Genomic DNA, 22,535 nt, shown 5'->3' with positions numbered 1-22,535 from the left:
GTGAGATGTTTTCATCCACAAAGAGCTAGATTTTTTTTCTTCCTAAGACCTGACTCTTTCTTTGTGTGTGTCTGTGTCCTTGTATGTTTCATTCTTTACACATTAACTTATTCTGCTAGAGCGCTAGAGGTACTTAACGTAGAAACAACGTTAGTCATACCACAGGACACGCAGGCACTTTCCATCGGTCACTTTACTGGCTGCTCTCAGGGGACCGAGAGTGCAGGGTACCATGGAGGTACGATGTCGTGGACGTTCAAGTGCTGCTCAGGTTCCGACTGCAGACAGGTGCCTCGCCGCTCCGGAGCCTCTCCCTGCTGGATCAGGAGTATCAGGCACACTGTTTGGGAGGAGAGACCGGCCAGACAAAACAAGACCCACACCAAACCAGAGTCCTCACGCAGAGACTGAAGCCCTGGGGTGGTGATTTCTGTAGCCCCAGCCAGAACAGAGGCCGCCTGGAGCAGGTCTGCATACAAAAAGTTTAAACTTCTCTGCCGTAAAAAGTTACAAGACAGCAAAGTAGAATGAAAAATATTTACAGCGTATGTGGAAGAAAAGGACTGCATGTCCCGCACATGAATACTTCCAGTACAACAAGAAATAGAGATGACCAGCAAATCCATGAAAAAGGAACGGTCTTCCCTACTGACCGCCTCGGTGAACATTTTTCTAAGTCGCTCATTTTTCCTTCCCATGTTTACCTCTAAGATGATTGGAGTTGTTTGTTTTTTTAAGTATTCATGTCCAGTGTCGGCCAGGGTATAGAGGTTTAGGGATTCATGCTTGGAAGAGGAATAAGCTGGAAAAATCGTTTTGGAGGAAACACCTGTCATCATGCGTTCAAAGCACTGAACGCCGTCATTCCGCATTAACCATTTCTACCTTTTGGAATTTATTTTAAGGAGATGATCCAGGGTCTATATGAAAGAATTTTTTTTGCAACATTGTTTACAATAGATAAGCTGAAACTATGTCAGCATGCATCCTTAGGATCAGTCCGTTGTCTCCCAGGCCATCAATTCCTTGACTTATGATACAGCCCGTGGCGGGATGGAAGGTGGTCATAAGAGCCACCGTGAAAACAGAGAACGTGTCTTGGGGACTGTGTGCCGGGCACTGTTCCGAAGCGCATTACCTATAGCCACTCGTTTGGTTGGCAGTACCCTGTGCTGTGGGTATCGGCACGTAGGCGAGAGAATGAAGGACTCCCCCTAGGTCACACAACTAGCCCGGGGCAGAGCCTTGCGGCGCGAATCCGGTCAGGCCGTGCCCACCCCGCACCGTTATGAGCGCTGCACACTCCAGATGGGGCGCGGAGGGTGGACCGTGCGCTTCATCATTAAGGGTGACTGCTAGCCTGTAAGTTTGGCAAATTAAGTGAGTGGTGTGTGTGTGTGTGCACGCGCGTGTGTGAGAGAGAGAGAGAAAAGGGATTCCATCACACTGTTGGAACTAAAGCTTTTCTGGGGCAAATGGTGTTCTTTTTTTTGTTATTATTTTATTTAAAAAATTTTTTTAAATATTTTTTTTGAGAGAGCGAGAGAGATCATGCGCGGGGGAGGGGCAGAGAGGGAGACCCAGGATTCAAATGGCATCCTTAACAAAACATAAAATATTACTAGCCCCATGATGCAACAGAGTCCCAGGGACTTTCCTGCAGGAGTGCTGACAACGGAAGCTATTTATTTGTTTGGCAGCAACTTAATGTGCAAGGGGTTCTTGTCTTAGCCCTTCTGATGGCTGGAATGAGTGGTGTAGAAGGCAGCTACTTCGATTGGGTCCCCCAGATTCTAGAACAGCTTCCTATCCTCGACACGCACTCCGTGCTGCCCCCCGACCCATAAACATGGTATGCGTGTGCTTGTGTTGTAGGAGCCGGTGACGTTCAAGGACGTGGCCGTGGTCTTCAGCGAGGAGGAGCTGGGGCTGCTGGACCCCGCCCAGAGGGAGCTGTACCGAGACGTGATGCTGGAGAACTTCCGGAACCTGCTCTCTGTGGGTGAGCACAGGCGTGCAGTGACCGAATGCCAGCCCCCGCGGGTGTCTGTACGTGCTCAGGTGTCTGAAGCTCTTGGACCCTTGAAACCATCCTCTGAGCTTGGCCAAATGCGAGTCCTAATAATCCCTGTGCAACACAGACAGGATGTTTCTGTCTAGGCAAAAATCCATCCTTTGAACTATGTAAATGGGCAAATTGTGGTCCCGCAACATTGTTTGTCGTGAAATCAATTTAGTGAGTTCCTCAGCTGCTTTGATTTACCCCCTCCCTCCCCAGGGTGCCAGTAATGGTAACTGTTTATTAACTTGATGTTGTATCAGGGTTTTTGTTTTTGTTTTAACAGTATATCTGTAGGGGCACTTGGCTGGTTCAGGTTACAACTTTGGCTCAGGTCATGATCTCACAGTTGGTGAGTTTGAGCCCTGCATTGGGCTCTGTGCTGACATCTCAGAGCCTGGAGCCTGCTTCAGAGTCTGTGTGTGTCTCTCTCTCTGCTTTTACTCTTTCTCTCTCAAAAATAAACATTGGGGCAACTTGGTTGGCTTAGTCAGTTAAGTGGCCAACTTCGGCTCAGGTCATGATCTCGTGGTTCATGAGTTTGAGCCCTGCGACCGGCTTTGTGCTGACAGCTCAGAACCTGGAGCCTGCTTCAGGTTCTGTGTCTCCCTCTCTCTCTGCCGTTCCCCTGCTCATGCTCTCTCTGTCTCTCAAAAATAATACATAAACATTAAAAAAATTTTTAAATAAATATACATTAACAAAATTTTAAAAAATGTCTTTGTAAATAACTTCAAACGTACAGAACATTTGCCACCATAAAGTAAAAGAACAGGAACACCCCTATAGCTTCTACCTAGATTCATCTATAGTAACATTATACCCCATTAATTTTTTTAAATTTATGTGCATGTCCTTTCTCTTTCCATATATATTTGTGCGTATGTATGGAAGCATATGTATAGTTTCTGAACTATTTGAGGGTAATTTTCATACATCATGGCCCTTTATCTCTAAATACTTGAGTGTAAATGCAGAGTTTGGGAGTCCCTCAAGACCACCCTTAGTCTAACACCTTTCGCAAGCTCAGGGGTCCCGACGATAACCCTCGGCCTCAAAACTTCAGTAGAGGGGCTCTCAGGATGCCCTGAAAGCTGTTACCCCACGGCTCCACTTTGTTGCATGGAAAGGACACAGGTTAAAATCAGCCACGGAAGAGGCACCTGGGCCAGAGCCCAGGGGCTCTCGGGCTCCGGCTTCTAGCCTCTCTACCGGAGGGGCCCTGCGCAGCGCCTGCCCTCCCCCGCGGCGGCGGGCCACAGCGCATGGAGTGTCGCCCACTGGGGAGGCTCACACAAGCCACGGCGCCCAGCTTTTATTGCGGTTCGGCCACAGCGACGTGGTCGGACACCTGCGTGGCTGACCTTAGTTTCCAGCCCCTCTGGAAATCGAGGTGAGAGCAGGTGGCCCACAGGCCCCACCAGAAACCATTTTCTGGTTGAAGGCCTCCAGGCAAGGACGCTCGTACCAGACCGGAAGTCCCCAGGACTTAGAGATCACTTCCCAAGAGCTGGACAAAGGCCAGACGTCTCTTTGGGCATGGTTAATTCTTCACGAAACAGTCTATTTTGTAGAAATAGGAATATTCTTAGGTATTCCCAGTGCAGATATAATACTTTTTCATTAAAACATTGTTTTCAATGTTTATACTTATTTTTGAAACAGAGAGAGAGAGAGAGAGAGAGAGAGCGCACGAGCATGAGCGGGGGAGGGGCAGAGAGAGAGGGAGACACAGAATCCGAAGCAGGCTCCAGGCTCCGAGCTGTCAGCACAGAGCCTGGTGCGGGGCTCGAACCCACGAGCCGTGAGATCATGACCTGAGCCGAAGTTGGGTGCTCAACCAACTGAGCCACCCAGGCACCCTTGGATACAATACTTTTGTATCATCTTTCATTTGTGCTCTAATTTTATCACTAGAGCAACTTCTATTCCTTAAAGCAAGTTTTTCTCTCTCCAGAGCGAGGCCTAATCTTGAGTCGGGTCTAACTGCTGTGCGTCTTTAGCCTTCTTTAATTTGGAACTTTCCCACACAGTTTTTTTGTCTTTTATGACAGTGACATTTTGGAAAGATGCTAATATTCCCTTTCCCCCATTTTTCATAGAATATTCCTGAGACTTCCTCGAATTAGGTTCGGGCGATCCATTCTGGCTGGGCCTCTGCGTTGGTAGTCCTTTTGAGAATATCACACGTAGAGGCACACAGTCTGTCCCCATAGGTGGTGCTAATTTTTTTAAATGTTTATTTATTTTTGAGAGAGAGGAACAGAGCGTGAGCAGGGCAGGGGCAGAGAGAGAGGGAGACACAGAATCCGAAACCGGCTCCAGATTCTGAGCTGTCAGCACAGAGCCCGAGGCAGGGCTCAAACCCGCGAACTGTGAGATAGAGACCTGAGCCGCAGTCAGACACTCAACCAACTGAGCCACCCCAGCGCCTTTTTACTTATGTATTTGTAGGGACTTGCAAATTCTTTTTTTTTTTAATGGTTTGTCATATTCCTGTGAGTTTTTGGGTGCTAAGATTGCTCCAAATGTGGACGTTTGTAATAACGCCCGCGTCATCTTCTGGAGTACTTGTTTACTTGTTTACTTGAGGGCCTAGCGTGCTGTGCTCTGTCCCCTCTCACTTTGCCCCGGCCCTGGGGTCCTGCGTGTCTTGGAGCACGGTATTTAAGCTCAAGGTCTGGATACCTAGCATCCAGTGTCACTGACACTGTGGGGGCTTTGTTTCTTGGCCTCGGGACACAGCGAGCGGGTAGGAGTGTGTGCGTGTGTGTGCACACGCGCACGTGCATATAATCATCCACATACATGTAAGTGCATATATACATATGAGTAGATAATTCACTGTCATTAAAAATAAGAGAAATGTTAAATAAAACTATATTGAAATACTGTTTCACACCCCGGAGGTCAGCAAAAATTCAAATAGCACTCTGCTTTTTCGGGCAAAGCGGCAGGAAATAAAGCACTCTTCTGCATTGAAAGAAGGAGCGCAAGCTGATACAGTCCTGAAGGAAGGGAATTTGACAATTATCCCAGCAATGTTTTCCCAGCAGTTCGCCCCGAGGAATTTTCCCTAGCGAAGTGCAGGGGCGCCTGGGTGCTCAGTCGGTGAAGCGTCTGACTCTTGGTTTCGGCTCAGGTCATGACCTCACAGTTCATGAGTTCCCGCCCCATGTCGGGCTCTGCACTGATCGCAGAGCCCGTTGGGGATTTCTCTCTCTGTCCCTCCATGGTGTGCTCTCTCTCAAATAAATAAGTATAGTAAGGTACAAAAGAGCATTAATAGTATATCACAATTTGTGTAAAAATGAAAGGAAAATAAGGAAATCTATGTATATCTGCTTGTCTTTATAAGAAGGAACCCAAGAAGGATTTATCAGAAAATCCTGAAGTTAGTTTCATATAGCGTGTGGCAGGTAAGAGTGTAGAAGAAATGCGTCACACTCACCTGAGTGTGCCTTTCTGTCTGGTTTGCACTCTTGAAAGTATGTCAGTTCAACATTTTATAAAAATTAAATAAGAAAGTTAGAAAATTAAGAATGCAAAGGTATGATAGTCTAAAACTGCAAGAAAAATTAAATTATATTTGAAACTAAGGCCATAACCACACTGGAGAGAAAAGAAAGAGAGAACTTACAGAAATAGGCAGGGAACCCAGCACAGAACTGTATCACCTTAGCGTTAAGTACAATGGGAGGGAGGTGCAGGAATGAACGGGGATCCTGAGCAATTTTTAGTGGATTTGCTTATTGTAATGATATGGAAGAAGCCATTGTGAAACCATTTTAGATGCATTCCAAGTGCCACAGCAATTTAGTGGATAAAGTATAGTCTTTTTCTTTTTTAATGTTTATTTATTTTTGAGAGACGGAGACAGAGCACAAGCAGGGGAGGGGCAGAGAGAGACGGAGACACAGAATCCCAAGCAGGCTCCAGACTCTGAACTGTCAGCACAGAGCCTGACATGGGGCTTGAACCCACGAACCATGAGATCATGACCTGAGCTGAAGTTGGACTCTTAACCGAGTGAGCCACCCAGGCGCCCCAAAAGTATAGTCTTTCCAACAGAGGGTGAGGAAACATTTGGACTTCTGTATGCATCTATATCACTGCCTCTCGCCTCACCAGAAATTAACTCAAAATGAATAAGAGACCGAATGGAAAATGTAAAAGCGTGAAACTTCTAGAAGGAAACACAGGAGAAATTCTTCATGACCTTGGGTTAGGCAGAGAGTTCTTAGACACCAAAAGCATGATTCAGAAAAGAAAACAAAAGATCAATTGGATTTCGTCGAAACTTAAAACTTCTGCTGTCCTTGCCCTTCCGCAGGGAATCAGCCCTTCAAACCAGAGCTCATAACCCAGTTGGAGAAGGAAGAAAAGCTGTTGATGACGGAGCCGGAAACCCAGAGAGAGGGGTGTTTAGGTAAGAGGCGCCCCGCGGTAACAGAGCAGCTAGCCAGCCTCTCCTAAGACGTGAGTCAGAGCGCGTCAGGCCCCTCGGCCTCCCCTGGCGTTCCCCGTTTTCCCTGCGATTGTTTATTTCCGCTCATCCATGCTGTTCCGAGCTGCCCCACGGCTGCCCGGACACCCGTCATGGTCACGCTTCTGCTTCAGCTCACTTGAGGTGCTTCTCTCTTTGCCTCGAATGAATGACTTGGTTAATAGAGGTGTGGCCTCGCTGTCTTCAGTCCCCCTGAGGCAGGTATAAAATAAAGCTGCACAATTGAAGGGTACTCCAGAATATTGTTTGTTTTCTGACGAATGCCTGTCCTGATTCTAATCGTGTAGGTGTCCTTGAGCATTGATGGACTCGTAGCCGCTGTTCTCACGAGGGTGAGGCCAGCCAGTCGACCAAAGTCGGTATGAAAAGTGATCAGAGCGGCACCACGGTCGGTCCTGCCCAGGCACTCCTGCACTGATTTCCTATTCAGATGCCTGACCCTTATCTTTGCAGTCTGTCCTCTCTCTCCATCCTCTAGCATCTGAAAAGTCTCTTGACCTCACTACAGTTTTGCTTAAAATTCTTTTTTTTTAAATTTTTTAAAGTTTATTTCTTTATTTTGAGAAAAAGAGAGAATGTGTGAGCAGGGGAGGGGAAGAGAGAGAAGGAGAGAGAGAATCCCAAGCAGCTCTGCACCGATAGCGTGGATGCAGGGCTCCGTCCCACGAACTGTGAGACCACGGCCTGAGCCGGCTCAAGAGCTGGCCACTTAACCAGCTCAGCCACCCAGGTGCCCCGGTTTTCTTAAGATTCTTTTTTTTGTTGTTAATTTTTAGATGTATATTTATTTTTGAGAGAGAAAGAGAGAGAGAGAGTGTGTGTATGTGAGTGGAGGAAGGGCAGAGAGAGAAAGAGAGAGAGAGACAGAATCTGAAGCAGGATTCAGACTCAGAGCTGTCAGCACAGAGCCCATGTGGGGCTCGAACCCATGAAGCGTGAGATCATGACCTGAGCCCAAGTTGGACACTTAACCGACTGAACCGCCCAGGCACCCCTTAAAATTCTTATTCATTTGTTTAAACTTAAAATAACCCACAAAACCATCAGTTCACCTATTTCTCCTACCCCATCCCTGTTCTCTCAAAACCATCGTCTGTTCTCTATGTCTGCAAGGTTGGTGTTTTCTTGTTGTTGTTGTTTTTAAAATTCTTTAAGAGAGATCATATGATGTTTGTCTTTCTCTGTCTGACTTACTTTACCCAGCATAATGTCCTCGAGGTCCATCCATGTTGTCACAAATGGCAGGATTCTTTTCTTTCTTATGGCTGAATGATATTCCATTTTATTTATTATTTATATATTATTATGTAAATGTATTATACATGTCATATATTTATGTCATATATGATATATACTAATATATAATATAATGATATATAGATATATGTGTAAATATCACAATTTTTATCCATTAATCTATCAGTGGGCACTTAGATTGTTTCCATATCTTGGCTGTTGTGAATAATGCTGCAGTGAATGTGGGGGTTTGTATGTTTTTTCGAATTAGTGTTTTCGTTTTCTTCAGATAAGTCCCCAGCAGTGGAATTACTGGATCACATGGTATTTCTCTTTTTAATGTTTTGAGGAAGCTCCATACTGTTTTCTGTACTGGTTGCACGAGTTTACGTTTCCACCAGCAGTGCACATGGGGTCCCTTTTCTCTGCATCCTGGTCAACACTTGTTACTTCTTCTTGTCTTTCTTGACACTAGCCATTGTAACAGGTGTGAAGTGACACCTCATGACGGTTTGGATTCGTATTTCCCTGATGGTTAATGATGTTTTCACGTACCTATGGGCCATCCATGTGTCTTTTGGAAAAATGTTCGTTCAGATCTTCTGCCCATCTTCTAATTGGATTGTTTGGGGTTTCTTGCTATTGAGTTGTGAGTTATTCATATATTTTGTCATTAGCCCCTTATCGGCGGCACGATTTGCAGTAATTTCCCCCATTCCGTCGGCTGCCTGTTTTTGATGGCTCACTGAACTGAGCAGAATCTTTTGAGTTTAATGCAGTCCCGCTTTTTATTTTTGCTTTTGTTGCTTTTGCTTTTAGTGTCAGATTTTTAAAAATCAAGACCTATCTTTGTCAAGGAGCTTACTGCCTGTGTTTTCTTCTAGGCGTTTCATGGTTGTAGTCTTCCGTTCAAGTCCTTATCCATTTTCAGTTAATTTTTGTGCACAGTGTAAGACAGTTGTCCAGGTTCCTTCTTTTGCAGGTAGCTGTCCGATTTTCCTAGCACCCCTTACTGAGGAGACTTCTTTCCCCTTGTGCGTTCTTGTCTCCTTTGTTGTAAATGAATTGACTATATGTGTATGGGTTTATTTCTGGGCTCTCTCTTGTGTTCCATTGATTTGCTGTGTCCTTTTTTATACCAGTACCTTACTATCCTAACTACTGTAGCGTTGTAGCATAGTTTGAAATCAGGGAATTTGGTCCATCTGCTTTTGTTCTTTCTGAAGATTGCCTTGGCTATTTGGGATCTTTCATCATACAGATTTTAGGGTTGTTAGTTCTATTTCTGTGGAAAATACCTTTGGAATTTTGTTAGGGATTATATTGAATATGTAGATTGCTTTGTGTAGTGTGGACATTTGAACAATATTAATTCTTCCAATCCATGAACATAGAATACCTTACCATTTATTTGTGTCTTCTTCAAATTCTTTCAGTAAGTCTTGTTTTCATTAATTTTGAGTCTTGTAATTTTTCCAATATATAGGTCTTACTTCCTCAGTTACATTTATCCCTAGGTATTTTCTTCTTTTTGATGTAATTGTAAATGGGATTGTTTTCTTAATTTCTCTGTCTGATAGTTAGTCATTAGTTTAAACAAACACCCAGCTATTTGTGTATTGATTTTTTTATTCTGCAACTTTACTGAATTCATTTATTCTAATAGTTTTTTGTGTGTGTGGAGCCTTTAGGCTTCTATATATAATATGTCATTGGCAATAGTGACAGTTTTACCTCTTCCTTTCTAATTCAGGTGCCTCATATTTCTTTTTCTTGCCTAATTTCTCTGGCTAGACTTCCAGTACTATATTGTATAAAGTGGTGAGAGTGGACATCCTTGTTTTGTTCCTAAGCTTTGAGGAAAAGCTTTCGGCTTTTCATTGTATGATAGTATCTATGGGCTTTTCATATATAGCCTTTATTATGTTGAGCTATGTTCTCTTTTTACCTACTTCCTTGAGAGTTTTTATCATCAGTGGATGTCAAATTTTGTCAGATGCTTGTGCTGCATCTAAGATGATCATATGATTTTTATCCTTTATTTTGTTAATCTGTTGTATCATATTGACTGATTCGAGAATGTTGAACCATCCTTGCATCCCTGGAATAAATTCCACTTGATCATGGTGTATGATCTTTTTAATGCATTGTTGAATTCAGTTTGCTAAGATTTGTTAAGGATTTTTGCAACTGTGTTCATCAGGGATATTGGCCTATAAATTTCTTTTGGAAGTAGAATTTTCAAGTTAGACATTTGTGTGAGTCCAAACATTTTAGTAATGCTTCTCGAGTCCTCAAGACTCTGACATCAAAAGCCATTGTTACAACTCTGTAGCTAAGAGTGCTCCTGGGTGGGAAGGAGCCAGTAGGAATTTTCAGAGCAAAGTAGTTCACTTCTGTAATTTTTGCGGCCATCCTCAGTTAAGATGCAGGGTCACACATGCTATAGTACATTCTTTAGATAAAATATATTCTTTATATTTTCAATATACTAATTTTTATTTAATTTAATTAGCTAATTTTAATATGCCAATTTTTCTCTCTCATGATACCTTGGGGAAATACCACCCAGTCTGAGATTATCACTTTAAAAAAAAATCATGGCTGTGTAATATTATATGGCTGTAACGTGCATCATTTAGCCATTTTTAGGGTGCCTGAGTGGCTCAGTGTGTTAAGTCTGACACTTGATTTCAGCTCAGGCCTTTAGTTTATAACAGAGTGAGCAGGGGTAGGGGGTAGAGGAAGAGAGGCTCCAGGCTCAACACAGAGTCCTATGCAGGACTTGATCTCAGAGTCGTGAGTTCAATCCCCACATTGGGCTCCATGGTAGGTGTGAAGCCTACTAAAAAAAAAAAAACACAAAGAATAAAACATATATACCCCATTTTCTTTGTCCATTCCTCAGCCGATGGACATTTGGGCTCTTTCCATAGTTTGGCTATTGTTGATGGGGCTGCTGTAAACATCGGAGTGCAGGTATCCCTTCAAATTAGTATTTTCGTATCACTTTTTAAATTTATTTTTTTCTTGTAGTCCTGAAAATTACTGTTCTTGTAGCCACTCTCTTGGTCTCCCATGGGAGAAATATTGCCATTTACATTAGGAAAGAGAAAGATGTCAATAAATAATGGTTTCTAAGCTGTTCGTTTCCTTGCCACGTTTGCTAAGTTACCCCCCATCCATCTTGGCCGAAGTCAGCACCCACCTGATTCTCGGGATCCCCTTTATCTGGGTCAGGCAAGGAAGATGCAGGGCGAGGAAAACAAGAGTTCCAAAATGAGCGTGTGTCCAGAGTGCATCACAAGTGACTACGTACTTCCTCATCTTCATTCCCTCCAGGTTAACCATGAAACAAACACCGGTTAAGGTCGATTTTGGATGGTTTTCAAGTCTTCACTTACTAAGGATCCAGTAAATAACTTTCAACTGGTGACCATTACCAGCTGAAAAAAGAAGCCGAATTCTCAGGGCTCACATATCCTGAGGGAGAGAAAGAATATGATTTCAGGTGGTAATTTGTTCCTTATAGTTGGAAACTTACACCCACGTAGGTGTGAAACAAAGAGGCACAAACTACCTGCTGATATATCTTTCCGTGTTCCCACATTTAAATTTTGCATCTGCGCCTTACAGTTGTTTTGACATGAACTTTATACCTCCCTCAGATCTTTAGACCAGTGGTTTTCATGCTTTCTCAGCCGTGTCCCTCCGTATATAACGTAACCCTGTACAGACTCATGAATATGCACACAATCTGCACTCTGATCTGAGCGTTTCACGCAGTGATACCCTGGCGTGCAGGGCATGCGGTGTGCCTCTGAGATCTTCTGGGCGTTTTTCTTAGTCGCGTGTCGTAATCTACTACATTGATTCTAAGCCTCGCCGATTTCGTGTTCTCGTGCCGTTGCAGGCCACCGGGCCAAACCCATCGGACAGGGCCTCGAAATCTTCTCAGATGGCCAACCTTCCCCGCCAGTCATTAAATTTAGCTTCTGTTTGGAAAGTGATAAGAAAAATAATTCTACTTCCAGTAAAACAAGTGATTTGTAAATCCACGTCTACATAAAGTCAGTTTTATCAACCCACATATGCAAACAAGATCTGTTTCATGGAATTGCCTGGTTAATTCTGCCAGAGGTGCAGCGTCCGCAGCCTGTTGGAGCCACCTGCCGGCGTCGCTGCCATGAGGCGTCACAGTCCCCAGGCGCTCCGAAGGGTGGCCGACCCTTTACCCGCACTGCACCGCAACAGTGCTGGGTGCTTTGGTGTAATCTGAAGCTCCCAAGGGGGTTGGAAAGAGAGAGAAGTGTCCGCCCCGAAGGCCAGGCTGCCATCATTGTTCATAAACCAAAGGCCTCTGGGCTTTTCCTTTCTTTCTCCCTTTTTTTCTATAGCAAATTATTTGTTTTCTCATTTTTCAGTGTCATCCACTCTGTTAACCATGAGATCCTTACTTACAGTAATCTCCATCTGTCACGTCAGAAGGGGCTCCATGCAAGTTATCTTGCAGGAAGTATTTGGAAAGTTTTCTTTTCTCTGTGGGAAGAGACTGGAAGGCAGCCCCTCTGCATATCAGGGAGCCCATAGGACAGTACTTGGCAAGAGGCCACACGGAATCCATGCTCCCTCTCGCCAGTCTGGATTGGCACGTTCTTGACAGCAGTCCCTGTGGCCCTAGGTTTCTGATTTCTCAAGAGGCACTAAGTGTATCTCGTGCTTCCTGGTTTTTAGTCCTGTCTACTCTTGAGGCTCCTAGAAAGTCGGGGGACATCAGGACAGACTCCAAAGCACATGGGAAGGGTGTCAAATCCACCAGGAGGAGTGTTGTGGGATTATTATGTCTGTCAACCACCATTACTGGGAACAGCGAACACACGAGTGTACATGGGTGTGCACCACACACACGCACCTGCCCACATACGCCCCCCAGCGTGGCCCAGCTCCTCTCTTCTGATCATTCTTCTGGCGTCCTGGCGTCCTGAGGGACCCTGAGGCTGGAACCACCATTTGAGCACCTTTAGGAAACGGAGAAAGGAACTTGCCCTTCTACGAAGACCATAGTATTTTCAGAGCATGTGTTAAGCTCTTTCAGTACTGCAGCTTCCCTTGCTTCATAGCACGAATCCATGAGTGTACTGGTGGGCCAGCTTTCTTCAGCACTATCTTTGAATATCTTGGATATTTTTTAAAATGTCTTAATGTTCTATTTATTCTTGAGAGAGAGAGAGAGACAGAGCATAAGCGGGGGAGGGACAGAGAGAGAAGGAGACACAGAATGTGAAGCAGGCTCCAGGCTCTGAGCTGTCAGCACAGAGCCCAACGCGGGGCTTGAACCCACGAACCGTGAGACCAGGACCTGAGCCAAAGACGGACGCTTAACCGACTGAGCCACCCAGGCGCCCCCCTCATAGATCTCTTCTTGTACTCTGATCTCCTTCTGTGTCTCAGGTTGTTTGTCACTCCCCACAGTGAAAAAGAACAGCTGAGAAGCTCGTGTTTTTCTTAGAAACAGCCTGTAAGCATTCCTCATCTTTAACTCTGCTTCCGTTAGGTTATAGTTACCTGACACTGAACAAAGAAACTTCCCATGCCTATCAGTAGGTCCCCGAAGCTGTTCTCTCTGTTTCCTTTGACAATTTTATTCTTTTATGGCTTAATTGGAATATCACACATCACTGTGTTGTTAATTGCTACACTTGTAACCTAGCTTGGTATGTCAGCTTAACCGTAACTAAACCTTAGGTTTTAACACAACCTTTTCATAAGTGTGTAATGATGTCTTACATGTGCCAAACATGTTAACCCAGAATGACAATTCCTCGCTAGAATTTACTTTTTAATAGAAAACTTGCCACATTTGCCTTAACTAACTTCAGACATACAGAAAAAAATGGATAAAATGGCAAATCCATTTTTTAAATTGTACATATGTTTAATAACTTTTGATCATTAATAGTGGATCTGATACCAGATCTCAGGCTGTGATGGCTGGCCAATTTTATGCTCTCATATAAAGGGGTGTCTTTGTTTTCTGCACCTCACCCTCTCTGCTCCCACTCTATGTAGCCTGTTCTTGTTTTCGTACATTATATGTTTCCCCTGTAGACTGAATTAAAACTCTGATTCTGAAATTATAGTTTTGTGGCATGGAGTTTGGTGTCAGAGCCATTTTTAACGTGGATGACTAGAAAGAGAATTCTTCTCAAGCTCATGTGGGGCATTCACCAAGATAGACCACATTCTGGGCCATAAGACACTCCTTAACAAATTTAAAAGAATACAAATCATACAAATGTGCCCTCAGACCACAGTGAATTATACTAGAAATCAATAAATGAAATCCCGAAATACATGGAGATTCAACATCATACTTCTAAATAATACAGGAGTCGAAGTAGAATCCCAAGAGACATTTAAAAAATATTTTGAACTAAATGAAAATGAAAAACACAGCTCATAAAAATGTGTAGGATGCAGAGAAAGCAGTGCTAGGAGGGAAAGTTAAAGCCCTGAAGGCATATATTAGAAGAAAGATCTAAAATCAATTGTCTAAGCTCCTCCCTTAGAAAACTAGAAAAAGAAGAGCAAATTAAATCCAAAGTAAGCAGAAGAAAAGAAATAAAAAGACTTAGAGCAGAAATCAAGTAAAAACCAGGAAACCGTTGGAGAAAAAAAAATGAAAACAAAGACTGGTTCTTTGAAAAATAATTAAAACTAGTAAGCTTGTAGCCTGGCAAACTAAGAAAGAAAGAAAGAAAGAGGATACAAATTACTCCTATCAGACACGCGAGAGGGGACATCGCCCAGGTCCTCTGGGCATTAAAGGAGTAAGAAAGGAATTCTGTGGACCAACTCTGCACACATATGACAGCCACGATGAAACGGACCAATTCCGTGAAAGACATAACTTGTCAAAACTTATCCAAGAAGAAATAGGCCATCTGAGTAAGCCTGTATCTGTTAAAGAAATTGAATCGATAATTAATAACCCTCCAAAAAGAAGGAACTCATTTAGTTGTGGGGTAAAGCAGTGGAGATAGACATGAAATCCACCAAAGGTTAGATACACTGTGACAGAGCTAAGTCTCAGATGTGGTTAGGAGAGTGGCCAGCTTTGTAAGTATTTGTAATCAAAACGTTGTTGTTACTTTATCCTCTACTGCCTGCAAAATCCCTTAGTTTCTCTTACTATCTAAAGAGCTCAGTAAGAATGCAGGCTCATCATAGCCTGGATTGCCTGAGTTGATATTCTTGACTAACTTACATTAAAGGAGAAGAAAAAAAGAAAGTCTAAACTGAGATTTTCTTCTCTTAATTCGTTATAGCTAACTATTTAAAGGGATTATTTGGTATTTACAACACATAAAATTTTTGTTATTGAATTGGTTCATAGAGGATGTTGGAATGATTGACTTTCTCAAACTCTAAATCAGGATTACTAAGAAGATGAAATAAATTCTCAGCTTTCTTCAAATGAGTGTTTCTTTTTGAGAGAAAGAGAGAGAGGGAGAGGGAGAGGGAGAGAGAGCAACAAGCTTGGGAGGAGTCAGGAGAGAGAGAGAGAATCTTAGGCGGGCTCGCCAGTGCGGAGCCCCATGCAGGCATCCATCCCACGATCCTGGGATCGTGACCTGAGCCAGAGTCAGGTGCCCCCCTTACTGAGCCACCCAAGTGCCTTTTAATGAGATAATTTAGCGCTCTTTTGCAGTGCGTATTTTCTCCAAATCAGTTCACTTATGAATTTGACTTAACCCAATTTCTTCTCAGCCCCTTGCCATGGACACTATGAGAGAACTTAGGCGTTGAGAGAGGAAAGGCGATGACCCGCTGTTTCAGGACACGCCACTGGCTAAAGGAAACTAACGTTAATGTCGTTCAATGAGTGATCTTTTCCATGAAGCCTGAAACTAAGTGAAATGGCCTTTTTCCCCCCTCCTGTATTGCTTTACCATTGTAAAGCCACTGGTCAAGAAGACACTTTAATCTCTTAAGTGTTTGAGACGGTCATGTCAAAAATTACATACAAGTGTCTATTGAAAGAGTTTTTGGTCAACAATTGGGTTTTGACCAGCAAGCCTCTTCCGTGTCCTCGCGCCCCCGTGTCGGTCCCAGAAGATGCAGCGTATTGAGCTGTATCTTTATGGGTATATACTGAGTGCTTTTGATGACACCAACAAAACTACAAGGATTATGATGAGCTCTAGCTGGATGCCCAACTTCTCACATACAGGCTATTTACTTTTTCCGCCTCCTGTAGTATGTCCCTTCATTTCATGTTTAAGTGATAAAATATTAGTGTAATAACTGGAAATTCTGCTTTTGAGAAGCCAGAGACATTGCTGAGCATTTGGGTTAAGTACTGAGAGGAGTAGGCATGGGTGAGCCATAAAGTGCCCCCTGCAGTCACCGCAGTGTCGCACAGCCTGGCGCCACCCCAGTCGTCAGTGTGGCATTTTGTTTCTTTTGTTTCTTTCTTTTAAAGTTGGGGATTGTAGGGGAAGTGGGGGGGGGAATGTGTTAAATGGGTGTCGGACATTAAGGGGGCACTTTTCGGGATGAGCACTGGGTGTCCTATGTAAGAGACAAATCACTGGGTTTTGCTCCTAAATCCAAGACTACATGGTATGTTAATGAACTTGAATTTAAATTTTAAAAATGTTTATGGAAAAAAATAACCTTAATAAAAAATTCTCAATTGGAAAAAAATAATAAGATGCAAAACTTAAAAAAAAAATAATAAAGTTGGGGATAGTATGGGTCTACTGGTAAGATTTTTTTAAAACTTTTCTTTAAATGTTTATTTTTGAGAGAGAGACAGAGTGAGAGTGGGGGAAGGTCAGAGAGTAAGGGAGACACAGAATCCGAAGACAGGCTCCAGGCTCTGAGCTATCAGCACAGAGCCTGATATGGAGCTTGAACTCACAAACTGTAAGATCATGACCTGAGCTGAAGTCAGACGCTTAACCATCTGAGCCCCCCAGGCACCCCTACTGGTAAGATTTTATACAAGAAGACATACACTATTTTGAGTTATTTTAAAAATAAAAAGCCCCAATCCAGAAGGGATTCCTGTGACCTTTGCTTTTGTCACCCACAGGTGATAGGCCAAGTGCAGCCCTGCCTCTCCTACAGCTTTTCAGTTTTGGGGCAAAATTGCCATCACCACTCTCCCATGAAAATCTACACATCTTCATGCCCTCTTAGTTCGAAGAGTGACAGTGATTCACTTCCTGATATATTCATTATGTGCTTATTGAGTAACTCCTACTTGCTGGAGTTATCCTTGTAGATAATACATTCCCGTGTGGACAGACAGACAGACACAAATAGAAAAGGAAGAATGATTATGTTTGAGAATAGTATTCATGTATGAAAAGAATCCTGTTTTGCTGCCTTCTTCTCTGGCTGCTGTGGAGAATTAATGTGCTGCCGGGTGGTAGGAGAGTAGATGTTATGACATCAGCCCTGCTGAATCCAGCGTCCGTAGGGAGGATCCTCTTACCAGGATTTGAGGATCCGCTGTCTGCTAGGAAGCTGCCTGTTAACAACTAAGCGACAAACCGTTTTTACTCAAGTGTGCCTTGTCTTCCCCTTTCCGGTGCTTCAAATTCTCCGAACATTATTTTTCCATTAAAAGGACACAAGCCAAAGTCAACGTTCATTGAGTTTTTGGTTTTTGATGATTTGCCTCAAAGTACACCTACAGGTGCCAGGAAACCTGGCTGTGCTCACCTCCTGCAGCCTTTTTTTTTTTTTTCCTGATGTCTTTGGAGTTGAATTGTCACAGTATTTCACATTCTGACCTTGCTAATTGTGAAGAATCTTTTTTAAAAATATTTTTTAATGTTTATTTTTGAGACAGAGAGAGACAGAGCATGAGCAGAAGAGGGGTAGATAGAGAGAGAGAGGGAGACACAGGATCCAAAGCAGGCTCCAGACTCTGAGCTGTCAGCACAGAGCCCGCTGTGGGGCTCCAACTCACGAGCAGTGAGCTCATGACCTGAGCCGAAGTTGGATGCTCAACTGACTGGGCCACCCAGGCACCCGGTGAAATATCTTTTGAAAAGAGTCGAAAGTGATATGGCTTACAGTGACTTAGAAGAATTTATTATTCTCACGATGATAAATAGCTTATAGAATGTGCCTCATGCATAGCACAGCATTAACACTATCTCCTCACACACACACAGGCAAAAACATTGCCATATCCACATGCCAGAGGGAAAAAAAGTTTTGTCCGCTTGCATCTACATTCTTCCCAACTTGAGAATACCCCTTTCTTGGCATCTCCATGCAACTCATTATAAACCCATAATAGTATGTGTATGGTTTTACTGGACCTTTTGGATGTTTGGTGTTTTCTGGTTGCATTGCAAATCCCTGATTTTGAGGCATACAGATAGCTTGAATTATGTGGACCTTACTTACAGTCCTGATATAACTGAAGAAAAGCCATTTTCTAGGTAGGTTTTTTTTTAGATTTTTTTAATGTTTTTTATTTATTTGATACAGAGAGAGACAGAGCATGAGAGGGGGAGGGGCAGAGAGAGAGAAGGAGACACAGACATGGAAGCAGGCTCCAGGCTCTGAGCTAGCTGTCAGCACAGAGCCTGACGCGGGGCTCGAACCCATGAATGTGAGATCTGACCTGAGCCGAAGTCGGAGGCTTAACCGACTGAGCCACCCAGGCGCCCCTAAGTAGTTTTTTAATTTTTCAAAATATACATTTTTGAGAGCGAGAGAGAGTGCGAGCGGGGGAGGGGCTGAGAGAGACGGAGACACAGAATCCAAAGCAGGTTCCAGGTTCTGAGCCGTCAGCACAGAGCCCGAAGCGGGGCTGGAACCCACGAGCGGTGAGCTCATGACCTGAACCGAAGTCAGAAGCTCAGTCAGAGCCACCCAGGCGCCCCTATGTATTCTTAGGAGTAGTAACATGAATTTTCCTGTAATTTCATGTTGTGATCTAAGCACAAAATCTTAAAGCCTCTGAATAAAAACATATTACTATTTTATTTAGATAAAAACCTATCTAAATTCTCTTTATCATTATAGGAACCAAGAGTCAACGTAATATGGAGAGTAGCCAAGCAGTGGGATTCGGCTCCATTTCCCCCAAAGAGCTTTCTTCCTGGAAGACCTGGCAGAAAGGTGCCGGCGGGTTAACCCCGTGTCAAGATGCCATGAAAAGCTTTCAAAGGAACGCTTCTCAGTTGCAGAACCGAGGTGGCTTCCCCTGCCAGGTTTGGGCGGGAGTGCCGGTGCATATTCCTGAAGACGAGAACTATATATTGACTCATATGGAGGATGTTTCCAATTGCCTAAAAAGTCAAGAATTTCTGTCTTGGAGAGCCCAGCATTCTTGGAGGAAAACGTATCTGGCAGAGTCACATAATTATCAGTGTAGATGTCAACAGCTCCTGATGAAAAATAACTTCTGTAAGTGTGACAGCACCAGTTGGAGCACCCCACACAATGATAGTCTGGGAGTACGCAGACCAGAAAAAAACTACAGCTGCCATGACTGTGGGGAAAACCTCGTGAAGGTTTCGCTGCTTAATCAAGGCTTAATCAGAACGGGGCAAAAGCCCTACTCCTGTAAGGAGTACAGAAAAGCTTTCGGCCATGACTCCAACTCTGAAGTTTATCAGCAGTTACACTTAGAAGGAAAAACCCATACCCACCGTCCATGTGGAAAGGGCTGCAGCTATAGTTCAGTTCCTCGCATTCATCAAAGTGTTCATGGAAGAGATGATTGCGTTTTTGAGAGTTCACACGTGCAATCCTGTCTGAGAGCGCACACAGGAGAGAGGCCTTGTAAACGTGGGTACCGTGAGAGCTTCAGCCAGCACTCCTCTCTTAACACCCGTGAACTTACTCACACGGGAGAGCCGTCCTACAGATGCAGTATTTATGAGAAAGCCTTGAATCGTAGCTTAGACCTTAATAGTATTTTTAGGGTCTATACAATGGAGAAGCCCCTTGAATATGAGAATGGGAATGTCTTTAATCAGAGTTCTTGTCTTCAAGTCTACCAGAAGATCCACACTGGAGAGGAGCTCTACGCAGACATGGAATATGAGAAGGGTTTTCTTCGTAGCTCAAATCTTAACATTCAACATAGAGTTCACATGGAAGAGATTCCTTATAATTCTGAGGAGTGTGGTAATAAGTTCAGTCTGGACCCACGTTTACAGGACCTTCAGATAGTCCATACCAAGGAACAACCATATAAGCATTATGCCTGTGGTAACAGCTTCAGCCAAAATTCATATCTTCAAGGTCATCAGAAAACTCACACTGGAGAGAAAGCTTACAAGGACTGTGGGAATGGCTTCAACTGGAGTTCAAAACTTAAAGATCATCAGAGAGTCCACACTGGAGAGAAGCCATACAAATGCAATGCGTGTGGTAAAGCCTTCAGTCATAGATCAGTTCTTAATGTTCACCAGAGAGTGCACACAGGAGAGAAACCTTATAAATGTGAGGAGTGTGATAAGGGCTTCAGTCGGAGTTCATACCTTCAAGCTCATCAGAGAGTCCACACTGGAGAAAAACCATACAAATGTGAGGAGTGTGGGAAGGGCTTCAGTCGCAATTCATACCTTCAAGGCCACCAGCGAGTTCACACTGGAGAAAAACCATACAAGTGTGAGGAGTGCGGGAAGGGCTTCAGTCGGAGTTCACACCTTCAAGGCCATCAGAGGGTCCACACTGGAGAAAAACCATTCAAATGTGAGGAGTGTGGGAAGGGATTCAGTTGGAGCTTCAATCTTCAAATTCATCAGAGGGTTCACACAGGGGAGAAACCCTATAAATGTGGAGAATGTGGTAAGGGCTTCAGTAAGGCCTCAACTCTCCTGGCCCATCAGAGAGTCCACACGGGAGAGAAGCCGTACCAATGTGATGAGTGTGGGAAGAGCTTCAGTCAGAGATCATACCTTCAGAGCCATCAGAGTGTCCACACTGGAGAAAGACCATATATATGTGAGTTATGTGGGAAGGGCTTCAGTCAGAGAGCATATCTTCAAGGCCATCAACGAGTCCACACTAGGGTGAAACCATATAAATGTGAGATGTGTGGGAAGGGTTTTAGTCAGAGTTCACGTCTCGAAGCACATCAGAGGGTCCACACAGGCGGGAAGCCATACAAATGTGAGGTGTGCACAAAGGGCTTCAGTGAGAGTTCACGTCTTCAAGCACATCAGAGGGTCCACACAGAAGGGAGGCCCTATAAATGTGAACAGTGTGGTAAGGGTTTCAGTGGGTTTTCAAGTCTTCAAGCTCATTACAGAGTCCACACTGGGGAAAAACCATACAAATGTGAGGTGTGCGGAAAGGGCTTCAGTCAGAGATCAAACCTTCAGGCTCATCAGAGAGTCCACACCGGCGAGAAACCATACAAATGTGATGCGTGTGGGAAGGGTTTCCGCTGGAGCTCAGGTCTACTTATTCATCAGAGAGTCCATAGTGGTGATAAATTCTATAAAAGTGAAGAGTACGGTAAGGGTTATCCTTCCTCAGAGAATCCATACGGAAATGAAGTTCTGTAAAACAGTCTTATTTGTTTCGAAGTCTTCAAGTGGGAACTGAAATTTCCCACTCACTAGCGTTCTTATGGTAGAAACAATTTCTTTAATGAAAATGTAATGTTTCTGCCCAACCTTCACATCCACCATAGTCAGGAGGCCACACTGTGGAGACCTCTAACTAGAGAGTTTCCATAAGGGATTGCCTCACAGTTTTAAGAGTCATTGCCCATGACTTTAACTATCATTGTACTAGGGCTTAGAAAATATCAGAGTAACAAAAGTACAATGAAGAGCGTGCCTAAATCAGTGTCCACTCTAATGTTAAGCTTAATGAGAAAAGGGGCTTCACTCATTGACTGAATTTATAAAACCATGACATTGACATTGCATAACTCAGTGTAGGTGCTCAGTACCTTTTACTAAATGACTAAAAATGTATAAAAGTATCATGTTAGAAATTTTTGTTTAGCTCATTTACCCCCAAAAATCATTTAAAACTGTATTTGGAGGAGGCATCCTGCAAGTAACCTTAACCTAAGCACTCCAAGTGGGATGATGTTATTTGAGATCTAGAATATCAAGCAATATTGTAATATAAAATTGCACAAATTGGGTTGTAACCCTCTTGGGATTGGCTCCCATCCTTTGTCTTGTCTTAAACCAGGGATGAGCTGAATTCTTCCATTTGGTCTCTCTATACAGTGTTGCATCAGTTTAAGTTTAGCGCTGTGTGTGCATACACACATAGGTGCACTTTAAATGACGGTACAAACTGATAAACAATGTTTCTGGTTACACTGCATTTTACATAATTGACTTTTTACTCCTGCCCTGTGTGTTAAGACAGAGTTTTACTGTAATATTTGCACAATGTCAGAAATTGTTGCTTATGAAATATACTTTCTTAATAAATGTCAAAGTTACGAGACTTTGTTTTTTTAGTCTTCATGTTTCTGTCCAAGTTCTTTTGATCTGGTTTCTTCTGTTTTGGTCAATTTTATTGGAAACTTTTTGTTTTAATTTAAATTCATATTAACATACAGTATAGTCTTGGCTTCAGAAGTGGAACCCAGTGATTCATCTCATACATATGACACTGATCTGACTGATTTCACCTGGAAACTTAGAATAATAATTTATGATAAAGCCATTTTAATAATGCAAATGGATTTGTACAATGAGGGGAAATTTTTTTTAACTG

The 22,535-nt window shown here is 43.4% G+C and overlaps 1 protein-coding gene across 2 annotated transcripts in view; it reads left to right on the top strand.

The window, feature by feature from the left end:
• The window catches only part of ZNF112 (zinc finger protein 112), a 35,214-nt gene extending 12,951 nt beyond the window's left edge, over window positions 1-22,263 (top strand). Inside the window, exons 3-5 of one of the 2 annotated variants that reach the window (XM_029924938.1) lie at window positions 1,876-2,002; window positions 6,393-6,488; window positions 18,858-22,263. In XM_029924938.1, coding sequence (XP_029780798.1) covers window positions 1,876-2,002; window positions 6,393-6,488; window positions 18,858-21,355 — 2,721 coding nt within the window. In that variant the 3' untranslated portion in view covers window positions 21,356-22,263. Of the gene's footprint in view, window positions 1-1,875; window positions 2,003-6,392; window positions 6,489-18,857 lie in introns of those variants that run through there. The other variant, XM_029924939.1, reaches the window with a different exon arrangement.
• The last annotated feature ends 272 nt before the right edge of the window (window positions 22,264-22,535 follow it).

The sequence above is a fragment of the Suricata suricatta genome, chromosome 16 (genome assembly GCF_006229205.1).
Source record: "Suricata suricatta isolate VVHF042 chromosome 16, meerkat_22Aug2017_6uvM2_HiC, whole genome shotgun sequence".
NCBI classification, from domain to species: domain Eukaryota; kingdom Metazoa; phylum Chordata; class Mammalia; order Carnivora; family Herpestidae; genus Suricata; species Suricata suricatta.
Note: the sequence above shows the minus strand (reverse complement) of the source record. Positions and strands in the feature narration are given on the sequence as shown.